Here is a 22,621-nt window from a genome sequence, read left to right as displayed (position 1 = left end):
AACACAAAATACACGGACGTGATTTTCGATGGATCTCGGAAACCGCCCGTCATCTCAACGGAAGCGCTCGGATCGTCAAAATCGACTGCGAGAAAGGTCTCGCGTAAGGAGTGCGAGCGTCGACGCCAGTATCGATCGAACGGGAAGGATCGTTACGAGATAAACCTGGATCCTATGCACGAGGATTCGATGATGCCGTTTGCTATAAGTGCGATTGAGCCGGATCGGGACGTGATCAGAGTTCCACGGGGACAGAAGCTTAGCATACTGGAGTTGTTTCTCCTGCCGTTCAGCTTAAAGGTCTGGATGTTGCTTGTTCTGGTGATCTTCGTTTGCTGTTTGGCGATCCACTACTTTTCGAACACCTTCGTCAACGATCCCGTACTGGCATCACTGTGTGGGATTGAGAAAATCTCTTTCTACCAAACTGGAACAACCGAAAAGCTTCTCACCATGGCCCTCACAATCCTGTTCTTCTTCCTCCTGCGAGCCTACGAAACTAAGATCATCACCCTAATGACCAGCTATCCGTACAAGGAAGATCCCCACGATCTTCAAGACCTGCACCGTATGGGAATCAAAATAGCCTTCTACGAAGGATACTCCGACCAGTTCTTCATGCACAACCCTGAGCTGCAAGCACTGATCGAAGCGTTCCCAGCCAACACATCGGCCCATCTAAGCCACGCCGAGATTGGTGAGGAAACGCTGATTAACGTGATCGTCACGATGACAAATTGCTTTCACCGGAAGGAAATCCGTCCTCGGTATGTGATACTAAAGAACTACCAACCCGGAAGCACCATCCGGCAGTTTTGGATGGCACCGAGGAGTCCGCTGGCCAGGGAACTGCTAAAGAGTCAGCGGATCTTCTTCGAGGCTGGGATTAGGAGATTCCTGCTGGATCAGGTGTTGTTCTTGTTTCACCTTCGATCGCAGATTATTATGTACAGAGAGCAAGCTCTAGGTATGGCGCAGGAAGAGGATGAACTGTTGCAAGCCCATGAACTGATTCCGGCGTGGTATGTGCTGCTGTATGGATTGGTGTTGAGTGGGATTGTTTGTGGTGGAGAGATCATACTGAAAAAGTACTGGGTATCGAAAAGGAACATATGAATAACATTGTACCGATTGTTGAACCGAATCTCGGGAAAAATGAGCTCATAACTGAAAAAATGTAGTTTTGTGTTTTTTAATGATGTTTTGCGTTTCATATTCAAAAATGGTAAATATATATTTACCGGATATGAGATATGTTAATATTTTCAGCTGTGAGCTCATTGGTCAAGACCTTTAAATCAGCAAACAAAGCCTTCATTTGATCTATAAATTTACACTAGGGTGCCCACTGGGCAATGCCCAGAATATTGGACTTTTTTTCAAAACCTCGCTACACAAGCTGAATGTTGTTCCTGAAGCTTTTTTAGGATTTTGGGCCAAATATGAGCAATATCGGTCAACATGTGCCCCATTGATACTCGAAGGAAAAGTTTGCATGGAAAAAAATCGAAATTTTTTATAAAAAACAAGCTACACCCGACAAACTTCGTCTTGTATTTTTTCGTTTCTTGACGTTTTTAGCTTGTTTGCTTATTCAGCCTCCTGTGATCAATATATGATTTTATGTAACTTTTCCCATACAATCTGCAGATTTTCCGGAATCGGTTCCAGAGTGGCCAAAGTTGTCGCTTTTTGGCTTTAAAACCTTCCTTGGACTTATATGAACCAATCGCAACAAAGAGCTCCTCGATCCGACGTTCCGTATTGAACTGATTCGCGTTCGAACAAAACAATCGATTTTTTGACAAAGGACTTTGTCTTAAAGCTCTATCTGCGGTGTCAATGCAAAATTTTTCGAAAATGTAGCGTTACCGTCGCAAGCCCTCGGCGTGACATTCTGTTTCTGTTGCGTAGATGCCGTGAAAACTATTTAAGCTAAAAGTTAGCCTCTGGAGGATTTAGTGTCCATCAGACTTTCATCAAAGACGGACCTTACGTTGGGAATTTTATTGCTCACACACACACACACGCAGGTGGTGCACGAACTTGAGAGGAGGTCCAAGAAGTTATTGACGGTAGCCAGAACGGTCACCGGAATACCGAAATTATTGGGAACAATTTGGTAGGATATCGGCCACACCCGGTGTGGCCAGTGCCCTGAGGGAAGGTTCTACCGGGAGGACATTTATGGAACCATACAAATTTGGGCAATATGGGTATCAAAATTCATGGTTTTTTAAAAGAAAATGGCCATTTTGACTGGATTGGCCACACCCGGAGTGGCCAGTGCCCTCGGGAATGTTCTACCGGGGGGACATTATTCGAACCATACGACTTGGGCCAATATGGGTATCAAAATTCATGGTTTTTTAAACTGGTAATGAAAATGGCCATTTTGACCGGATTGGCCACACCCGGAGTGGCCAGTGCCCTCGGGAAGGTTCTACCGGGGGGACATTAATCGAACCATACGACTTAGGGCAATATGGGTATCAAAATTCATGGTTTTTTAAACTGGTAATGAAAATGGCCATTTTTACCGGATTGGCCACACCCGGAGTGGCCAGTGCCCTCGGGAAGGTTCTACCGGGGGGACATTAATCGAACCATACGACTTGGGGCAATATGGGTATCAAAATTCATGGTTTTTGATACTGGTGATAAAAATGGCCATTTTGGCAGGATTGGCCACACCCGGAGTGGCCAGTGCCCTGAGGGAAATTCTACCGGGAGGACATTTACGGAACCATACAAATTTGGGCAATATGGGTATCAAAATTCATGGTTTTTGAAACTGGTAATGAAAATGGCCATTTTGACTGGATTGGCCACACCCGGAGTGGCCAGTGCCCTCGGGAAGGTTCTACCGGGGGGACATTATTCGAACCATACGACTTGGGCCAATATGGGTATCAAAATTCATGGTTTTTTAAACTGGTAATGAAAATTGCCATTTTGACCGGATTGGCCACACCCGGAGTGGCCAGTGCCCTCGGGAAGGTTCTACCGGGGGGACATTAATCGAACCATACGACTTGGGTTCTTCTAAGTGTAAAATATAGGTATTCGGTGCCCTCTCCCCGTGCCCATACCTTCACACTTAGGAGACCCGGGAGGCGGAGTCTTGTCGCAAAAAGAACGATACACGCCTGTGGATCCGTTGACGAAACCGCAAGGTTTAAGAGGGCCACATTATAAGGTGTTACGTCGATTCCGTTTTCCGACTTGGGGCAATATGGGTATCAAAATTCATGGTTTGGCCACTACGGGTGTGGCCAATCCGGGTGTGGCCAATCCGGTCAAAATTGTCATTTTCATTACCAGTTTCAAAAACCATGAATGTGGATTCCCATATTGCCCCAAGTCGTATGGTTCGATTAATGTCCCCCCGGTAGAACCTTCCCGAGGGCACTGGCCACTCCGGGTGTGGCCAATCCAGTCAAAATGGCCATTTTCATTACCAGTTTCAATAACCATGAATTTTGATACCCATATTGCCCCAAGTCGTATGGTTCGATTAATGTCCCCCCGGTAGAACCTTCCCGAGGGCACTGGCCACTCCGGGTGTGGCCAATCCAGTCAAAATGGCCATTTTCATTACCAGTTTAAAAAACCATGAATTTTGATACCCATATTGCCCCAAGTCGAATAGTTCGATTAATGTCCCCCCGGTAGAACCTTCCCGAGGGCACTGGCCACTCCGGGTGTGGCCAATCCAGTCAAAATGCCCATTTTCATTATCAGTTTCAAAAACCATGCATTTTGATACCTATATTGCCCCAAGTCGTATGGTTCGATTAATGTCCCCCCGGTAGAACCTTCCCGAGGGCACTGGCCACTCCGGGTGTGGCCAATATCCTATGAATGTGGTCCCAAGCCCATTGCCCCAAATCATTCTGGTCCGGTGACCGTCCTTACAATCTTCATAAGAACAGAATTCCTCCCAATTTAGTGCACAAACTGTGTCTTTCAATGTGTGCGTGTGTGTGTGTGAGCAATAAAATTACCACCGTGGATCCGCTTTTGTCGAAACCTCGTAAGGCACTGAATTTTTCTGAGGCTATCTGTTAGCTTAAATAGTTCGCATGAAATGTGGCAACAGTGGTGCAACATTCTCGCGTGACAGTTCCACGTAAACAGGAGAGGAGGCAAAATTTGCACCATGTTGCCATATTTCATGCGAACTATTTAAGCTAACAGATAGCCTCAGAAAAATTCAGTGCCTTACGAGGTTTCGACAAAAGCGGATCCACGGTGGTAATTTTATTGCTCACACACACACACGCACACATTGAAAGACACAGTTTGTGCACTAAATTGGGAGGAATTCTGTTCTTATGAACATTGTAAGGACGGTCACCGGACCAGAATGATTTGGGGCAATGGGCTTGGGACCACATTTATAGGATATTGGCCACACCCGGAGTGGCCAGTGCCCTCGGGAAGGTTCTACCGGGGGGACATTAATCGAACCATACGACTTGGGCCAATATGGGTATCAAAGTTCATGGTTTTTGAAACTGGTAATGAAAATGGCCATTTTGACCGGATTGGCCACACCCGGAGTGGCCAGTGCCCTCGGGAAGGTTCTACCAGGGGGCATTTATCGAACCATACGACTTGGGGCAATATAGGTATTAAAATTCATGGTTTTTGAAACTGGTAATGAAAATGGGCATTTTGACTGGATTGGCCACACCCGGAGTGGCCAGTGCCCTCGGGAAGGTTCTACCGGGGGGACATTAATCGAACCATACGACATGGGCCAATATGGGTATCAAAATTCATGGTTTTTGAAACTGGTAATGAAAATGGCCATTTTGACCGGATTGGCCACACCCGGAGTGGCCAGTGCCCTCGGGAAGGTTCTACCAGGAGGCATTAATCGAACCATACGACTTGGGGCAATATGGGTATCAAAATTCATGGTTTTTGAAACTGGTAATGAAAATGGGCATTTTGACCGGATTGGCCACACCCGGAGTGGCCAGTGCCCTCGGGAAGGTTCTACCGGGGGGACATTAATCGAACCATACGACTTAGGGCAATATGGGTATCAAAATTCATGGTTTTTTAAACTGGTAATGAAAATAGCCATTTTGACCGGATTGGCCACACCCGGAGTGGCCAGTGCCCTCGGGAAGGTTCTACCGGGGGGACATTAATCGAACCATACGACATGGGCCAATATGGGTATCAAAATTCATGGTTTTTGAAACTGGTAATGAAAATGGCCATTTTGACCGGATTGGCCACACCCGGAGTGGCCAGTGCCCTCGGGAAGGTTCTACCAGGGGGCATTAATCGAACCATACGACTTGGGGCAATATGGGTATAAAAATTCATGGTTTTTGAAACTGGTAATGAAAATGGGCATTTTGACTGGATTGGCCACACCCGGAGTGGCCAGTGCCCTCGGGAAGGTTCTACCGGGGGGACATTAATCGAACCATACGACATGGGCCAATATGGGTATCAAAATTCATGGTTTTTGAAACTGGTAATGAAAATGGCCATTTTGACCGGATTGGCCACACCCGGAGTGGCCAGTGCCCTCGGGAAGGTTCTACCAGGGGGCATTAATCGAACCATACGACTTGGGGCAATATGGGTATCAAAATTCATGGTTTTTGAAACTGGTAATGAAAATGGGCATTTTGACCGGATTGGACACACCCGGAGTGGCCAGTGCCCTCGGGAAGGTTCTACCGGGGGGACATTAATCGAACCATACGACTTAGGGCAATATGGGTATCAAAATTCATGGTTTTTTAAACTGGTAATGAAAATAGCCATTTTGACCGGATTGGCCACACCCGGAGTGGCCAGTGCCCTCGGGAAGGTTCTACCGGGGGGACATTAATCGAACCATACGACTTAGGGCAATATGGGTATCAAAATTCATGGTTTTTGAAACTTGTAATGAAAATGGCCATTTTGACCGGATTGGCCACACCCGGAGTGGCCAGTGCCCTCGGGAAGGTTCTACCAGGGGGACATTAATCGTACCATACGACTTGGGCCAATATGGGTATCAAAATTCATGGTTTTTGAAACTGGTAATGAAAATGGCCATTTTGACTGGATTGGCCACACCCGGAGTGGCCAGTGCCCTCGGGAAGGTTCTACCGGGGGGACATTATTCGAACCATACGACTTGGGCCAATATGGGTATCAAAATTCATGGTTTTTGAAACTGGTAATGAAAATGGGCATTTTGACTGGATTGGCCACACCCGGAGTGGCCAGTGCCCTCGGGAAGGTTCTACCGGGGGGACATTAATCGAACCATACGACTTAGGGCAATATGGGTATCAACATTCATGGTTTTTTAAACTGGTAATGAAAATGGCCATTTTGACCGGATTGGCCACACCCGGAGTGGCCAGTGCCCTCGGGAAGGTTCTACCGGGGGGACATTAATCGAACCATACGACGTAGGGCAATATGGGTATCAAAATTCATGGTTTGGCCACTACGGGTGTGGCCAATCCGGGTGTGGCCAATCCGGTCAAAATTGTCATTTTCATTACCAGTATCAAAAACCATGAATTTGGATTCCCATATTGCCCCAAGTCGTATGGTTCGATTAATGTCCCCCTGGTAGAACCTTTCCCAGGGCAGTGACCACTCCGGGTGTGGCCAATCCGGTCAAAATGGCCATTTTCATTACAAGTTTTAAAAACCATGAATTTTGATACCCATATTGCCCCAAAACGTATGGTTCGATTAATCTCCCCCCCCCCCCGGTAGAACCTTCCCCAGGGCAATTGCCACTCCGGGTGTGGCCAATCCGGTCAAAATGGCCATTTTCATTACCAGTTTCAAAAACCATGAATTTTGATACCCATATTGGCCCAAGTCGTATGGTTCGAATAATGTCCCCCCGGTAGAACCTTTCCGAGGGCACTGGCCACTCCGGGTGTGGCCAATCCAGTCAAAATGGCCATTTTCATTACCAGTTTCAATAACCATGAATTTTGATACCCATATTGCCCCAAGTCGTATGGTTCGATTAATGTCCCCCCGGTAGAACCTTCCCGAGGGCACTGGCCACTCCGGGTGTGGCCAATCCAGTCAAAATGGCCATTTTCATTACCAGTTTCAAAAACCATGAATGTGGATTCCCATATTGCCCCAAGTCGTATGGTTCGAATAATGTCCCCCCGGTAGAACCTTCCCGAGGGCACTGGCCACTCCGGGTGTGGCCAATCCAGTCAAAATGGCCATTTTCATTACCAGTTTCAATAACCATGAATTTTGATACCCATATTGCCCCAAGTCGTATGGTTCGATTAATGTCCCCCCGGTAGAAACTTCCCGAGGGCACTGGCCACTCCGGGTGTGGCCAATCCAGTCAAAATGCCCATTTTCATTACCAGTTTAAAAAACCATGAATTTTGATACCCATATTGGCCCAAGTCGTATGGTTCGAATAATGTCCCCCCGGTAGAACCTTCCCGAGGGCACTGGCCACTCCGGGTGTGGCCAATCCAGTCAAAATGGCCATTTTCATTACCAGTTTCAATAACCATGAATTTTGATACCCATATTGCCCCAAGTCGTATGGTTCGATTAATGTCCCCCGGTAGAACCTTCCCGAGGGCACTGGCCACTCCGGGTGTGGCCAATATCCTATAAATGTGGTCCCAAGCCCATTGCCCCAAATCATTCTGGTCCGGTGACCGTCCTTACAATGTTCATAAGAACAGAATTCCTCCCAATTTAGTGCACAAACTGTGTCTTTCAATGTGTGCGTGTGTGTGTGTGAGCAATAAAATTACCACCGTGGATCCGCTTTTGTCGAAACCTCGTAAGGCACTGAATTTTTCTGAGGCTATCTGTTAGCTTAAATAGTTCGCATGAAATATGGCAACATGGTGCAAATTTTGCCTCCTCTCCTGTTTACGTGGAACTGTCACGCGAGAATGTTGCACCACTGTTGCCACATTTCATGCGAACTATTTAAGCTAACAGATAGCCTCAGAAAAATTCAGTGCCTTACGAGGTTTCGACAAAAGCGGATCCACGGTGGTAATTTTATTGCTCACACACACACACGCACACATTGAAAGACACAGTTTGTGCACTAAATTGGGAGGAATTCTGTTCTTATGAAGATTGTAAGGACGGTCACCGGACCAGAATGATTTGGGGCAATGGGCTTGGGACCACATTCATAGGATATTGGCCACACCCGGAGTGGCCAGTGCCCTCGGGAAGGTTCTACCGGGGGGACATTAATCGAACCATACGACTTGGGGCAATATAGGTATCAAAATGCATGGTTTTTGAAACTGATAATGAAAATGGGCATTTTGACTGGATTGGCCACACCCGGAGTGGCCAGTGCCCTCGGGAAGGTTCTACCGGGGGGACATTAATCGAACTATTCGACTTGGGGCAATATGGGTATCAAAATTCATGGTTTTTTAAACTGGTAATGAAAATGGCCATTTTGACTGGATTGGCCACACCCGGAGTGGCCAGTGCCCTCGGGAAGGTTCTACCGGGGGGACATTAATCGAACCATACGACTTGGGGCAATATGGGTATCAAAATTCATGGTTATTGAAACTGGTAATGAAAATGGCCATTTTGACTGGATTGGCCACACCCGGAGTGGCCAGTGCCCTCGGGAAGGTTCTACCGGGGGGACATTATTCGAACCATACGACTTGGGGCAATATGGGAATCCACATTCATGGTTTTTGAAACTGGTAATGAAAATGGCCATTTTGACTGGATTGGCCACACCCGGAGTGGCCAGTGCCCTCGGGAAGGTTCTACCGGGGGGACATTAATCGAACCATACGACATGGGCCAATATGGGTATCAAAATTCATGGTTTTTGAAACTGGTAATGAAAATGGCCATTTTGACCGGATTGGCCACACCCGGAGTGGCCAGTGCCCTCGGGAAGGTTCTACCAGGAGGCATTAATCGAACCATACGACTTGGGGCAATATGGGTATCAAAATTCATGGTTTTTGAAACTGGTAATGAAAATGGGCATTTTGACCGGATTGGCCACACCCGGAGTGGCCAGTGCCCTCGGGAAGGTTCTACCGGGGGGACATTAATCGAACCATACGACTTAGGGCAATATGGGTATCAAAATTCATGGTTTTTTAAACTGGTAATGAAAATAGCCATTTTGACCGGATTGGCCACACCCGGAGTGGCCAGTGCCCTCGGGAAGGTTCTACCGGGGGGACATTAATCGAACCATACGACATGGGCCAATATGGGTATCAAAATTCATGGTTTTTGAAACTGGTAATGAAAATGGCCATTTTGACCGGATTGGCCACACCCGGAGTGGCCAGTGCCCTCGGGAAGGTTCTACCAGGGGGCATTAATCGAACCATACGACTTGGGGCAATATGGGTATAAAAATTCATGGTTTTTGAAACTGGTAATGAAAATGGGCATTTTGACTGGATTGGCCACACCCGGAGTGGCCAGTGCCCTCGGGAAGGTTCTACCGGGGGGACATTAATCGAACCATACGACATGGGCCAATATGGGTATCAAAATTCATGGTTTTTGAAACTGGTAATGAAAATGGCCATTTTGACCGGATTGGCCACACCCGGAGTGGCCAGTGCCCTCGGGAAGGTTCTACCAGGGGGCATTAATCGAACCATACGACTTGGGGCAATATAGGTATCAAAATGCATGGTTTTTGAAACTGATAATGAAAATGGGCATTTTGACTGGATTGGCCACACCCGGAGTGGCCAGTGCCCTCGGGAAGGTTCTACCGGGGGGACATTAATCGAACTATTCGACTTGGGGCAATATGGGTATCAAAATTCATGGTTTTTTAAACTGGTAATGAAAATGGCCATTTTGACTGGATTGGCCACACCCGGAGTGGCCAGTGCCCTCGGGAAGGTTCTACCGGGGGGACATTAATCGAACCATACGACTTGGGGCAATATGGGTATCAAAATTCATGGTTATTGAAACTGGTAATGAAAATGGCCATTTTGACTGGATTGGCCACACCCGGAGTGGCCAGTGCCCTCGGGAAGGTTCTACCGGGGGGACATTATTCGAACCATACGACTTGGGGCAATATGGGAATCCACATTCATGGTTTTTGAAACTGGTAATGAAAATGGGCATTTTGACTGGATTGGCCACACCCGGAGTGGCCAGTGCCCTCGGGAAGGTTCTACCGGGGGGACATTAATCGAACCATACGACATGGGCCAATATGGGTATCAAAATTCATGGTTTTTGAAACTGGTAATGAAAATGGCCATTTTGACCGGATTGGCCACACCCGGAGTGGCCAGTGCCCTCGGGAAGGTTCTACCAGGAGGCATTAATCGAACCATACGACTTGGGGCAATATGGGTATCAAAATTCATGGTTTTTGAAACTGGTAATGAAAATGGGCATTTTGACCGGATTGGCCACACCCGGAGTGGCCAGTGCCCTCGGGAAGGTTCTACCGGGGGGACATTAATCGAACCATACGACTTAGGGCAATATGGGTATCAAAATTCATGGTTTTTTAAACTGGTAATGAAAATAGCCATTTTGACCGGATTGGCCACACCCGGAGTGGCCAGTGCCCTCGGGAAGGTTCTACCGGGGGGACATTAATCGAACCATACGACATGGGCCAATATGGGTATCAAAATTCATGGTTTTTGAAACTGGTAATGAAAATGGCCATTTTGACCGGATTGGCCACACCCGGAGTGGCCAGTGCCCTCGGGAAGGTTCTACCAGGGGGCATTAATCGAACCATACGACTTGGGGCAATATGGGTATAAAAATTCATGGTTTTTGAAACTGGTAATGAAAATGGGCATTTTGACTGGATTGGCCACACCCGGAGTGGCCAGTGCCCTCGGGAAGGTTCTACCGGGGGGACATTAATCGAACCATACGACATGGGCCAATATGGGTATCAAAATTCATGGTTTTTGAAACTGGTAATGAAAATGGCCATTTTGACCGGATTGGCCACACCCGGAGTGGCCAGTGCCCTCGGGAAGGTTCTACCAGGGGGCATTAATCGAACCATACGACTTGGGGCAATATGGGTATCAAAATTCATGGTTTTTGAAACTGGTAATGAAAATGGGCATTTTGACCGGATTGGACACACCCGGAGTGGCCAGTGCCCTCGGGAAGGTTCTACCGGGGGGACATTAATCGAACCATACGACTTAGGGCAATATGGGTATCAAAATTCATGGTTTTTTAAACTGGTAATGAAAATAGCCATTTTGACCGGATTGGCCACACCCGGAGTGGCCAGTGCCCTCGGGAAGGTTCTACCGGGGGGACATTAATCGAACCATACGACATGGGCCAATATGGGTATCAAAATTCATGGTTTTTGAAACTGGTAATGAAAATGGCCATTTTGACCGGATTGGCCACACCCGGAGTGGCCAGTGCCCTCGGGAAGGTTCTACCAGGGGGCATTAATCGAACCATACGACTTGGGGCAATATGGGTATCAAAATTCATGGTTTTTGAAACTGGTAATGAAAATGGGCATTTTGACCGGATTGGACACACCCGGAGTGGCCAGTGCCCTCGGGAAGGTTCTACCGGGGGGACATTAATCGAACCATACGACTTAGGGCAATATGGGTATCAAAATTCATGGTTTTTTAAACTGGTAATGAAAATAGCCATTTTGACCGGATTGGCCACACCCGGAGTGGCCAGTGCCCTCGGGAAGGTTCTACCGGGGGGACATTAATCGAACCATACGACATGGGCCAATATGGGTATCAAAATTCATGGTTTTTGAAACTGGTAATGAAAATGGCCATTTTGACCGGATTGGCCACACCCGGAGTGGCCAGTGCCCTCGGGAAGGTTCTACCAGGGGGCATTAATCGAACCATACGACTTGGGGCAATATGGGTATCAAAATTCATGGTTTTTGAAACTGGTAATGAAAATGGCCATTTTGACCGGATTGGCCACACCCGGAGTGGCCAGTGCCCTCGGGAAGGTTCTACCGGGGGGACATTAATCGAACCATACGACTTAGGGCAATATGGGTATCAAAATTCATGGTTTTTGAAACTTGTAATGAAAATGGCCATTTTGACCGGATTGGCCACACCCGGAGTGGCCAGTGCCCTCGGGAAGGTTCTACCAGGGGGACATTAATCGTACCATACGACTTGGGCCAATATGGGTATCAAAATTCATGGTTTTTGAAACTGGTAATGAAAATGGCCATTTTGACTGGATTGGCCACACCCGGAGTGGCCAGTGCCCTCGGGAAGGTTCTACCGGGGGGACATTATTCGAACCATACGACTTGGGCCAATATGGGTATCAAAATTCATGGTTTTTGAAACTGGTAATGAAAATGGGCATTTTGACTGGATTGGCCACACCCGGAGTGGCCAGTGCCCTCGGGAAGGTTCTACCGGGGGGACATTAATCGAACCATACGACTTAGGGCAATATGGGTATCAACATTCATGGTTTTTTAAACTGGTAATGAAAATGGCCATTTTGACCGGATTGGCCACACCCGGAGTGGCCAGTGCCCTCGGAAAGGTTCTACCGGGGGGACATTAATCGAACCATACGGCGTAGGGCAATATGGGTATCAAAATTCATGGTTTGGCCACTACGGGTGTGGCCAATCCGGGTGTGGCCAATCCGGTCAAAATTGTCATTTTCATTACCAGTATCAAAAACCATGAATTTGGATTCCCATATTGCCCCAAGTCGTATGGTTCGATTAATGTCCCCCTGGTAGAACCTTTCCCAGGGCAGTGACCACTCCGGGTGTGGCCAATCCGGTCAAAATGGCCATTTTCATTACAAGTTTTAAAAACCATGAATTTTGATACCCATATTGCCCCAAAACGTATGGTTCGATTAATCTCCCCCCCCGGTAGAACCTTCCCCAGGGCAATTGCCACTCCGGGTGTGGCCAATCCGGTCAAAATGGCCATTTTCATTACCAGTTTCAAAAACCATGAATTTTGATACCCATATTGGCCCAAGTCGTATGGTTCGAATAATGTCCCCCCGGTAGAACCTTCCCGAGGGCACTGGCCACTCCGGGTGTGGCCAATCCAGTCAAAATGGCCATTTTCATTACCAGTTTCAATAACCATGAATTTTGATACCCATATTGCCCCAAGTCGTATGGTTCGATTAATGTCCCCCCGGTAGAACCTTCCCGAGGGCACTGGCCACTCCGGGTGTGGCCAATCCAGTCAAAATGGCCATTTTCATTACCAGTTTCAAAAACCATGAATGTGGATTCCCATATTGCCCCAAGTCGTATGGTTCGAATAATGTCCCCCCGGTAGAACCTTCCCGAGGGCACTGGCCACTCCGGGTGTGGCCAATCCAGTCAAAATGGCCATTTTCATTACCAGTTTCAATAACCATGAATTTTGATACCCATATTGCCCCAAGTCGTATGGTTCGATTAATGTCCCCCCGGTAGAAACTTCCCGAGGGCACTGGCCACTCCGGGTGTGGCCAATCCAGTCAAAATGCCCATTTTCATTACCAGTTTAAAAAACCATGAATTTTGATACCCATATTGGCCCAAGTCGTATGGTTCGAATAATGTCCCCCGGTAGAACCTTCCCGAGGGCACTGGCCACTCCGGGTGTGGCCAATCCAGTCAAAATGGCCATTTTCATTACCAGTTTCAATAACCATGAATTTTGATACCCATATTGCCCCAAGTCGTATGGTTCGATTAATGTCCCCCCGGTAGAACCTTCCCGAGGGCACTGGCCACTCCGGGTGTGGCCAATATCCTATAAATGTGGTCCCAAGCCCATTGCCCCAAATCATTCTGGTCCGGTGACCGTCCTTACAATGTTCATAAGAACAGAATTCCTCCCAATTTAGTGCACAAACTGTGTCTTTCAATGTGTGCGTGTGTGTGTGTGAGCAATAAAATTACCACCGTGGATCCGCTTTTGTCGAAACCTCGTAAGGCACTGAATTTTTCTGAGGCTATCTGTTAGCTTAAATAGTTCGCATGAAATATGGCAACATGGTGCAAATTTTGCCTCCTCTCCTGTTTACGTGGAACTGTCACGCGAGAATGTTGCACCACTGTTGCCACATTTCATGCGAACTATTTAAGCTAACAGATAGCCTCAGAAAAATTCAGTGCCTTACGAGGTTTCGACAAAAGCGGATCCACGGTGGTAATTTTATTGCTCACACACACACACGCACACATTGAAAGACACAGTTTGTGCACTAAATTGGGAGGAATTCTGTTCTTATGAACATTGTAAGGACGGTCACCGGACCAGAATGATTTGGGGCAATGGGCTTGGGACCACATTCATAGGATATTGGCCACACCCGGAGTGGCCAGTGCCCTCGGGAAGGTTCTACCGGGGGGACATTAATCGAACCATACGACTTGGGCCAATATGGGTATCAAAATTCATGATTTTTGAAACTGGTAATGAAAATGGCCATTTTGACCGGATTGGCCACACCCGGAGTGGCAATTGCCCTCGGGAAGGTTCTACCGGGGGGACATTAATCGAACTATTCGACTTGGGGCAATATGGGTACCAAAATTCATGGTTTTTGATACTGGACATGAAAATTACCATTTTGATTGGACATTTTCCGAACCATACTTGTTTTGGCAATTTATTTCCACAGAGGTGCCTAAGATTGAAAACATTTTATAGGAATAAATTATTTAGGATTAAATACATAGGCAATGTTTTAACAATATAAAATAAAATAGAATATTTTTTAGGAGTTTTGTACAAAGTTCTTTGTCATATTGGTCATGTAGAACATAACCACCTGCACCTTTTTTATATATATGGAAGAAACCCTATTCGCTTACGGTTTGGTCTACACGGTGCGCTAATTTTACCAAAAGTGAGATTCTCATTTGAAATATAATGCTCTACAACTTTGTAAAACATACGAAAGCTGTCAAACTCGATCCTGAAAAGTTATATGAGATTCAAAAAGTAATTTCTGTATGAAAAGTTTTTTTTTGCAATTCCGCCGTGAAACTACTTACTCTGTATCAAAAATAACAGCATCGAATAGCAACACTTTTCAAAATAAATGCTGAAAAGTTCTACTTTTCAGCACTGAAATGGGTGCTGAAAACTTGAACATTTCAGCACTTGTTTCGAAAAGTAACACTTTACAAAAAAAATGATTTAAACGATTTATTGACAAAATACATGAAAATTTGACTTAAAATTTCACTCAATGGGTGTTTTTCGGAATTGCAAAAAATATTGTATGGAACTCGTTGCAAAACTTGATTTTTTCAGCATTCTTCGTATTTATCCAACTCGTTGAACCTCGTTGGAGAAATTTACGACTCGTGCTGAAAAAATCCTCTTTTTGCCACTTGTTGCATAAACTACTATTTTTTCATTGAATGCATGCAATGCAACTTTAATACATTTTCTGACGTGTTCATATTTATTAAATTTTATTTTAAGTTGGTGACCTTCAAAGTAGGCCTGAAAAATCAGGGGGCAAAGTAATTTTTTTCAAACAAGTTAATTTTTTTAACTGAAATTAATTTAAAATGCATTCCCCTGCGTTTAGAATCATTTTTGACAAGTTTGGGTTGACTCAAAATCATTTGAATTTTAGTGAATTTTCGATGTAAAAAACAGCAAAACAAGTTTTTTTTCGAAAAATTTGTGTTTTTCGTCAAATCTTACATTTTTTGCAAACTTATGATTGAATATCATCTGTACGGGTTTATAATACGTTTTCCAATTGTTTTTTCATTGTAATGTTGAAATTCTGGCTTGTAATTTCAATTATTTTTTTTTATTTGCTGCCCCTACCTCGACCTGGGCCAGAGCCGAGGGACAAAAACTTTTTTAAATATTTGCATCGGCCTGAGATGATTCAACTGTCCATAAAAATAAAAGTTACATTAAAGTTTATAAGGCGCTCCAACAGTTCACTCTGCAACATCCTTAGAACCTGTCGCAACGATATTCTTTTCATAGCCGGTGAAATGAAGACAAGATAAATTTCTCCAGCAGAAAGGTTCTCCTGGACAACTAAACGTTGTCGTAGACGTCAACGTCGTCGTCGCCGCCGCCGACTGAGATGCATCTGGGCGTGACACTCTTTTCTAAGGGAGAGAATATTATTATAAACGATGGCGGAAATGATGTGGGAACCAGTTCCAGCATCTTCCTTAGGACAGTTTTTTTCTGCCTCTATTTTTCCTGTGTTTACCGTAGTCATCATCATCACCATCAACTTCATCATCATTACCGCTATTTGCCACTTTTTTGTCTCTACTTTTAATAGTGAATTATGGCTTGGGAAAACTATAATAGTGCAATGGAACGGTGGGTTTGCTAGAACATGCAATTTAAAAAAGTGAGTCTTTTTCTTTCAAACCCACCGTGCCCGAATGCACCTTACGTTGCGCGAAAAAATAACTCACCTTAACTCGTTTATCGGCAAATTTCTCGCCCGTCAACGATGGCTGCATGTACGGTGGCAGCGGGATTTCTATCTTGGTGTCCTTTTTGTTGAGATCCCCGCCGCCACCTCCGGGACCAGGACCGGTTCCAGCACCACCACCTCCACCCCCGGTCGTCGTTGTCGTTGGTTCCGAGGAGTCGTCCCCGCCACGTGCCCGCAGCGTCATACCCTCCGACGTTCGGCGCGTTGCCGCCTTCTCATTTTTGACAAACAGTTTACTTTTTAGTGTTGTGCTTTCCATCGGGTTGTTTTGCCCCACATTTTCCTCCTCACCACTCTCTGGTTGTAGCGACATGTGTGGGAAAAAGGAAAAATCAATAAATTAGTTCTGGTACTTGGTTGGTGTTAAGTGATGCTAGGGTTAATGTACTTTAAACATGAATCTGGTTAGGAAAAACTTCTACAGCTAATTTTGGAATCACAATGAACAAGGAATTCAGGATGCGAGTTAAATTTTGGTACAAACTTCTAATTTATCAAAATAACAGAATATGGTTTTATATTAAACAAACTCTTCTATAATTAAGATTAGATGTGATACATTAAGAACAACCTGCAGATTCAATCCTCTAATAAATGTCATGAAAAAAAATCCTATGCTTGAAAGAATTCAGTTAGTCATGCAAGACTGTAGAAAGTACAGAGAACAGAAAGTTGGATTTATGGGGAGAATTGAAACATTGCATTTACATTTAGGGTTTTACTTTTCTTATACTAGAAAGACAGCTAAAAAGAAATCATCATCACACAGAAAAATAAAAAAAAAGATATTTATTGTACACAATTTGAAGTTTTTAATTTTCAACTGAACTGATATGACACACGTTTCAACTAAAATGTGTTATTTAAATTATATATTTTTGGCTACCCGAGCAGACGGAAATAACTTGGGAATAACATTTTTTGATATTTGAAAATACTAGGCCAATAACATTTTATGTTATTTATAACAAGATTTGTTATTCGTCGTTATGATTTTTTTGTTATTGGATTGTTATTGTAATAACAGACTAATAACATGTTTAGTTATTCTTCGAACAAATCTTTGTTATTATTTTTTATTATTTTAACAACTAATCCGATCATCCCAATAACAGTTGGAGGTATTCTTCCATAACAAAAAATGTTATTCCAAAGTTGTTTTGGCTTTCAACCAATATCAGACCAATAACAAATTTTGTTATGATAACATAAACTGTTATTAAACCCTTATGCAAAAATGGATTTTTCAAGAAGATTCCATAACACTTTCTGTTATTTTAACAGTATTTGTTATTGAAATGGCATGAATTTTGTTATTACCGTCTGCCCGGGTAAGCTAGTATTCGTTGTAAACAAACCGTCCACCAAAACTCTTCCGTTCTTGACAAGTTTGTGAGAAGTTTTGATTAAACTGTAACGATTGCCGGTACAAATTACCCCATTATTGTCCTAGGACATGATTGACGACTGCTTCAAGTGAAGGATCGAAGCCACAGCAGCAGCAGTCGCTCAAAATGACACACAAATTTGCTTCCCATTCCGTTCTCCATCACATTAGGGTGGGTCACTTCTGGCCGAACGCCGTTGGAGCGGCGGAGAAAGCATGCAATTTATTTCCTCGTACTCGCCATGATAAATCTCTGATTAGCTCTATCCCTCTCGAACCAACCAACACCACCACCCCCCACAAAACCCGACCAAATGAGCCGAGATTATGTCCCACTGCCCACAGGTTCATTTATTTGCTCCGTGTAACCTTTCAACCCGATCTCCGAACATAAGCTCCGCAACTCTGGCTGGCTCACACTGGCCCACGTGGTCGTCGCACTGTAGGTTTTCAGAGGGAGTGTGTTAGTGATTAGTTTGGGTTACTTGGGCCGGTTGTGGTGAAGTGTGGGCCCGCAACTAATTTATGGTGCGAGTAACGACCCAGCAGCAGGCACTGATTTCAAAACAGGACCTTCCCCCAATCACTTGTCCCTTGCGTTGTAGGGACGATGAGGTGACGGATTGTGGCGCTGTATGGTGTGGCGTGTGCAACAAAACACGTGTGGTCAGACGATTGGGAGGGATTGAGTAGGTTTTGGGAAACAACTCCGGTTTCTAGGTGTATTGAAACAGCTAGGTCAATTCAAGTTGCGACTTTATAACGAATGAACTTGATGAAATACCGATTTTGACAAAGAACTTTGTCCTAAGGGCTCTATTCTGGTGAGGTGTCAATCCAGAAAAACGAAAAATGTCGCGCGTTACGAAAATGTTGCATGCTTGGTACTGGGGAAGGGGTCCGCAACGCAACAAGGCACTGTTGCGTGGAATTTTCCACACAGTTGCAACAAAAAGCGAATTATGAGGTTTGGGATAACCGGCACAAAGAGGCGGAGCATCCGTCACCATTTTGAGCCAATATAAACCCCGCTCGATCAGCCCAGGGAAATCATTCTATCACTGGACGCCGAGGAGTGAACAACAACCTGGACCTGGAAGCAGATGGCCTGGAGGCCCAGAAGCAGTTGGCCGAAAAGCAGCTGGCCTGGAACAAGGAGCAGCCCAAGCGGAGGCAGGCCAGTCGGAATATTCTGGCCACAAGACCCGGAGTGGCCAGAACCCTCTGGGGTGTTCCGATGGAAGGCCATACGAGACTGGACAATATGGGTATCAAACTTCTTGGATTTTGATACTGGTGGCCATTTTGACAGTATTGGCCACAACCTGCAGTGGCCGGTGCCCTCAGGGAGGTTGTCCCGGGAGGACATTTACCGAACCATGCGATTTTGGGCAAAATGGGTATCAAACTTCTTGGTTTTTAGTACTGGTAATTAAAATGGCCATTTTGACAGTATTGGCCACAATCTGGAGTGGCCGGTGCCCTCAGGGAGGTTGTCCCGGGTGGACATTTACCGAACCATGCGATTTTGGGCAAAATGGGTATCAAACTTCTTGGTTTTTAGTACTGATAATTAAAATGGCCATTTTGACAGTATTGGCCACAACCTGAAGTGGCCGTTGCCCTTGAGGAGGATCTCTCGGGAGGACATATACCAAACCATACGATTTTTGGCAATATGGGTATCAAAATTCATGTTTTTCAATACTGGTAATGAAAATGACCATTTTGACAGTATTGGCCACAATCTGGAGTGGCCGGTGCCCTCAGGGAGGTTCTCTCGGGAGGACATTTACTGAACCATACGATTTTTGGCATTATGGGTATCAAAATTCATGGGTTTTAATACTGGAAATGATAATGGCCATTTTGACAGTGTTGGCCACAACCTGGAGTGGCCGGTGTCCTCAGGGAGGTTCTCTCGGGAGGACATTTACCGAACCATACGATTTTGGGCAATATGGGTATCAAAATTCATGAGATTTAATACCGGAAATGATAATGGCCATTTTGACAGTGTTGGCCACAACCTGGAGTGGCCTGTGCCCTCAGGGAGGTTCTCCCGGGAGGACATTTACCGAACCATATGATTTTGAGCAATTGTTCAAGGCTCAACTGCGATCGTTGACGATGACAGTGGAATGAAAATCGTTAGCAAAAATGCTGCCTTCACGACTCCACGGTAAAACAAAACAGCCAATCAGAGAGCTGAAAGATTTTTTGCGTGGGTCAAAGCACGCGCTTGCTTGTTCAAGGCCAACTGCGATCGTTTGACCTTTGACACTTGCAAGCGAAAATTGTTAATATTCGTAATTTTTTTTTTTTAATGAAAATTTTGGGGGAAGTATTTAAATTAAATTAAACGCCAAGCGTCAAAAGCTTTAAAAATGCACCAAAAGCAGTGCATGAATCATTTGAAACAATAACTCTTTCGTGAATTTTTCGTTGGCGCTGAAAAGCGCCATTTTGTTAAATTGCAGCAGAAGTTGATTCTTGTGGCCATCTCCTCGAGCGTCCATCCAAGTAGGCCTTGCTTTTCTCCTTCGACGTCATTTTGGCAGCAATTTCACGCACACGCTGGCGTGTTTCTTCTTCTCGGAGCTTGCTCTTGATTTCCTCTAGTCGTTGTTTTTTTTCCGCTGCTGCTGCTGCTGCTACGATGTTGTCGGTTCGAACGATGACGATGGAATGAAAGTCGTGGGTCAAAGCATGCGCTTGCTTGTTCAAGGCCAACTGCGATCGTTTGACCTTTGACACTTGCAAGCGAAAATTGTTAATATTCGTAATTTTTTTTTAAAATGAAAATTTTGGGGGAAGTATTTAAATTAAATTAAACGCCAAGCGTCAAAAGCTTTAAAAATGCACCAAAAGCAGTGCATGAATCATTTGAAACAATAACTCTTTCGTGAATTTTTCGTTGGCGCTGAAAAGCGCCATTTTGTTAAATTGCAGCAGAAGTTGATTCTTGTGGCCATCTCCTCGAGCGTCCATCCAAGTAGGCCTTGCTTTTCTCCGTCGACGTCGTTTTGGCAGCAATTTCACGCACACGCTGGCGTGTTTCTTCTTCTCGGAGCTTGCTCTTGATTTCCTCCAGTCGTTGTTTTTTTTTCGCTGCTGCTGCTGCTGCTACGATGTTGTCGGTTCGAACGATGACGATGGAATGAAAATCGTTGGCAAAAATGCTGCCTTTACGACTTCCCATCCCCACCAGTGCATCAAAAAGCGAATGACGTAGGAATGGGATAACCGGCGCAAAGGGGCGGGACATCCGTCTCCATTCTAAGCCAATATAACCCCGCTCCGTCAACCCTGGGAAATCATTCTATCGTTGGACGCCGAGGAGTAAACAACAACCTGGACCTGGAAGCAGATGGCCTGGAGGCCCAGAAGCAGTTGGCCGAAAAGCAGCTGGCCCGGAGCTAGGAGCAGACCAAGCGGAGGCAGGCCAGCCAGAATAATTGAGAGCCACCGGAATATTCTGGCCACAAGACCCGGAGTGGCCAGATTCCTCAGGGGTGTTCCGATGGAAGGCCATACGAGACTGGACAACATGGGTATCAAACTTCTTGGATTTTGATACTGGTGAAGAAAATGGCCATTTTGACAGTATTGGCTACAACCTGGAGTGGCCGGTGCCCTCAGGGAGGTTGACCCGTTAGGACATTTACCGAACCATACGATTTTGGGCAATATTGGTATCAAATTTCATGGTTTTTGATATTGGTAATGAAAATGGCAATTTAGAAAAAGGTGACCAAAAGCTGCAGTGGCCGGTGCCCTAAAGGAAAGTTTTCCCGGGAAGACATCTATTGAACCAACGAGTTTTGGCAATATGGGTATCTCAACTCATGGTTTACAATACTGGCCATTTCGAAAAAGGTGGCAACAATCTGGAGAGGCCGCTACCTCACGATTGTTCCGATTGGGGGACAAACATCGAAATAAATAGATATCATGGTTTTTTATACGGAGCTTAAAGAGAAATTGAGCGAAAATATAAATCCAATAATGTTTTGATTTTATCTGACGCATAATTCAACAAAATGGCTTAATTTTAAAAGCTTTTCTGCTAAGTTCTTTGTCATACTGGTCATGTGTAACATAACCACCTGCACCTTTTTTTTACACACTCTTTATTTATTTTTTTATATAACATTATTTGAACGAAGTTATTCAACTTATAGAGTATTTTAGTTTAAAAGAAATTAAGTCTTTTTTAATATATGAAGAAAATTCATCACGTGCTTTTAATACATAAGACCGAACAATACAGTCTAAAGGCCGAGCTCGCTAAAACTCATAAATTGAAGCTCCAGCGTGTCCAAAACAAGGTACTCAAAATGGTTTTGAATGTTCCTGGCTGGACAAGATCAAGTGAGGTTCATGAATTAGCAGAAATAAAAATGTTGGATCAGAAGATTCAAGAGAAATGTTTGAAATGAGGGCTTATTAGATGACAAAGAGAAAAACCAATTTTTCACCAAATTTAAGCTTTGAGATTTGGTATCTCTGCAACCAGTCGTTCGATCAATAATGTAAAAAAATTGCAGGAAATTAGATTTTCGAAACTATTTTTTGCAATGGTGCGTTATAATGTAATTTAAAGATGCACAAAATAAAACATCTTTTAAAAAAATATCTTTCAAAGGTGTAATGTAATTTTTTATCTAAAATTTGAATTTGCATTTAACCCTCTAATGCCCAATTTTTTTTCGAATTTTTTTATTTTTCCCATGTTTTTCCCATGGTCATTTTGAGCATCTTTTG

The 22,621-nt window shown here is 44.8% G+C and overlaps 1 protein-coding gene across 3 annotated transcripts in view; it reads right to left on the bottom strand.

The window, feature by feature from the left end:
- LOC120420517 (transient receptor potential-gamma protein) overlaps window positions 1-22,621 on the bottom strand; it is a 236,388-nt gene that overhangs the window by 52,280 nt on the left and 161,487 nt on the right. For all 3 annotated transcript variants that reach the window (XM_039583580.2, XM_039583582.2, XM_039583579.2), the window contains one exon: window positions 16,445-16,764. In XM_039583580.2, the coding sequence (XP_039439514.1) occupies window positions 16,445-16,726 (282 nt within the window). In that variant the 5' untranslated portion in view covers window positions 16,727-16,764. The remainder of the gene's footprint in view (window positions 1-16,444; window positions 16,765-22,621) is intronic.

The sequence above is a fragment of the Culex pipiens genome, chromosome 2, assembly GCF_016801865.2.
Source record: "Culex pipiens pallens isolate TS chromosome 2, TS_CPP_V2, whole genome shotgun sequence".
Lineage (NCBI taxonomy): Eukaryota > Metazoa > Arthropoda > Insecta > Diptera > Culicidae > Culex > Culex pipiens.
Note: the sequence above shows the minus strand (reverse complement) of the source record. Positions and strands in the feature narration are given on the sequence as shown.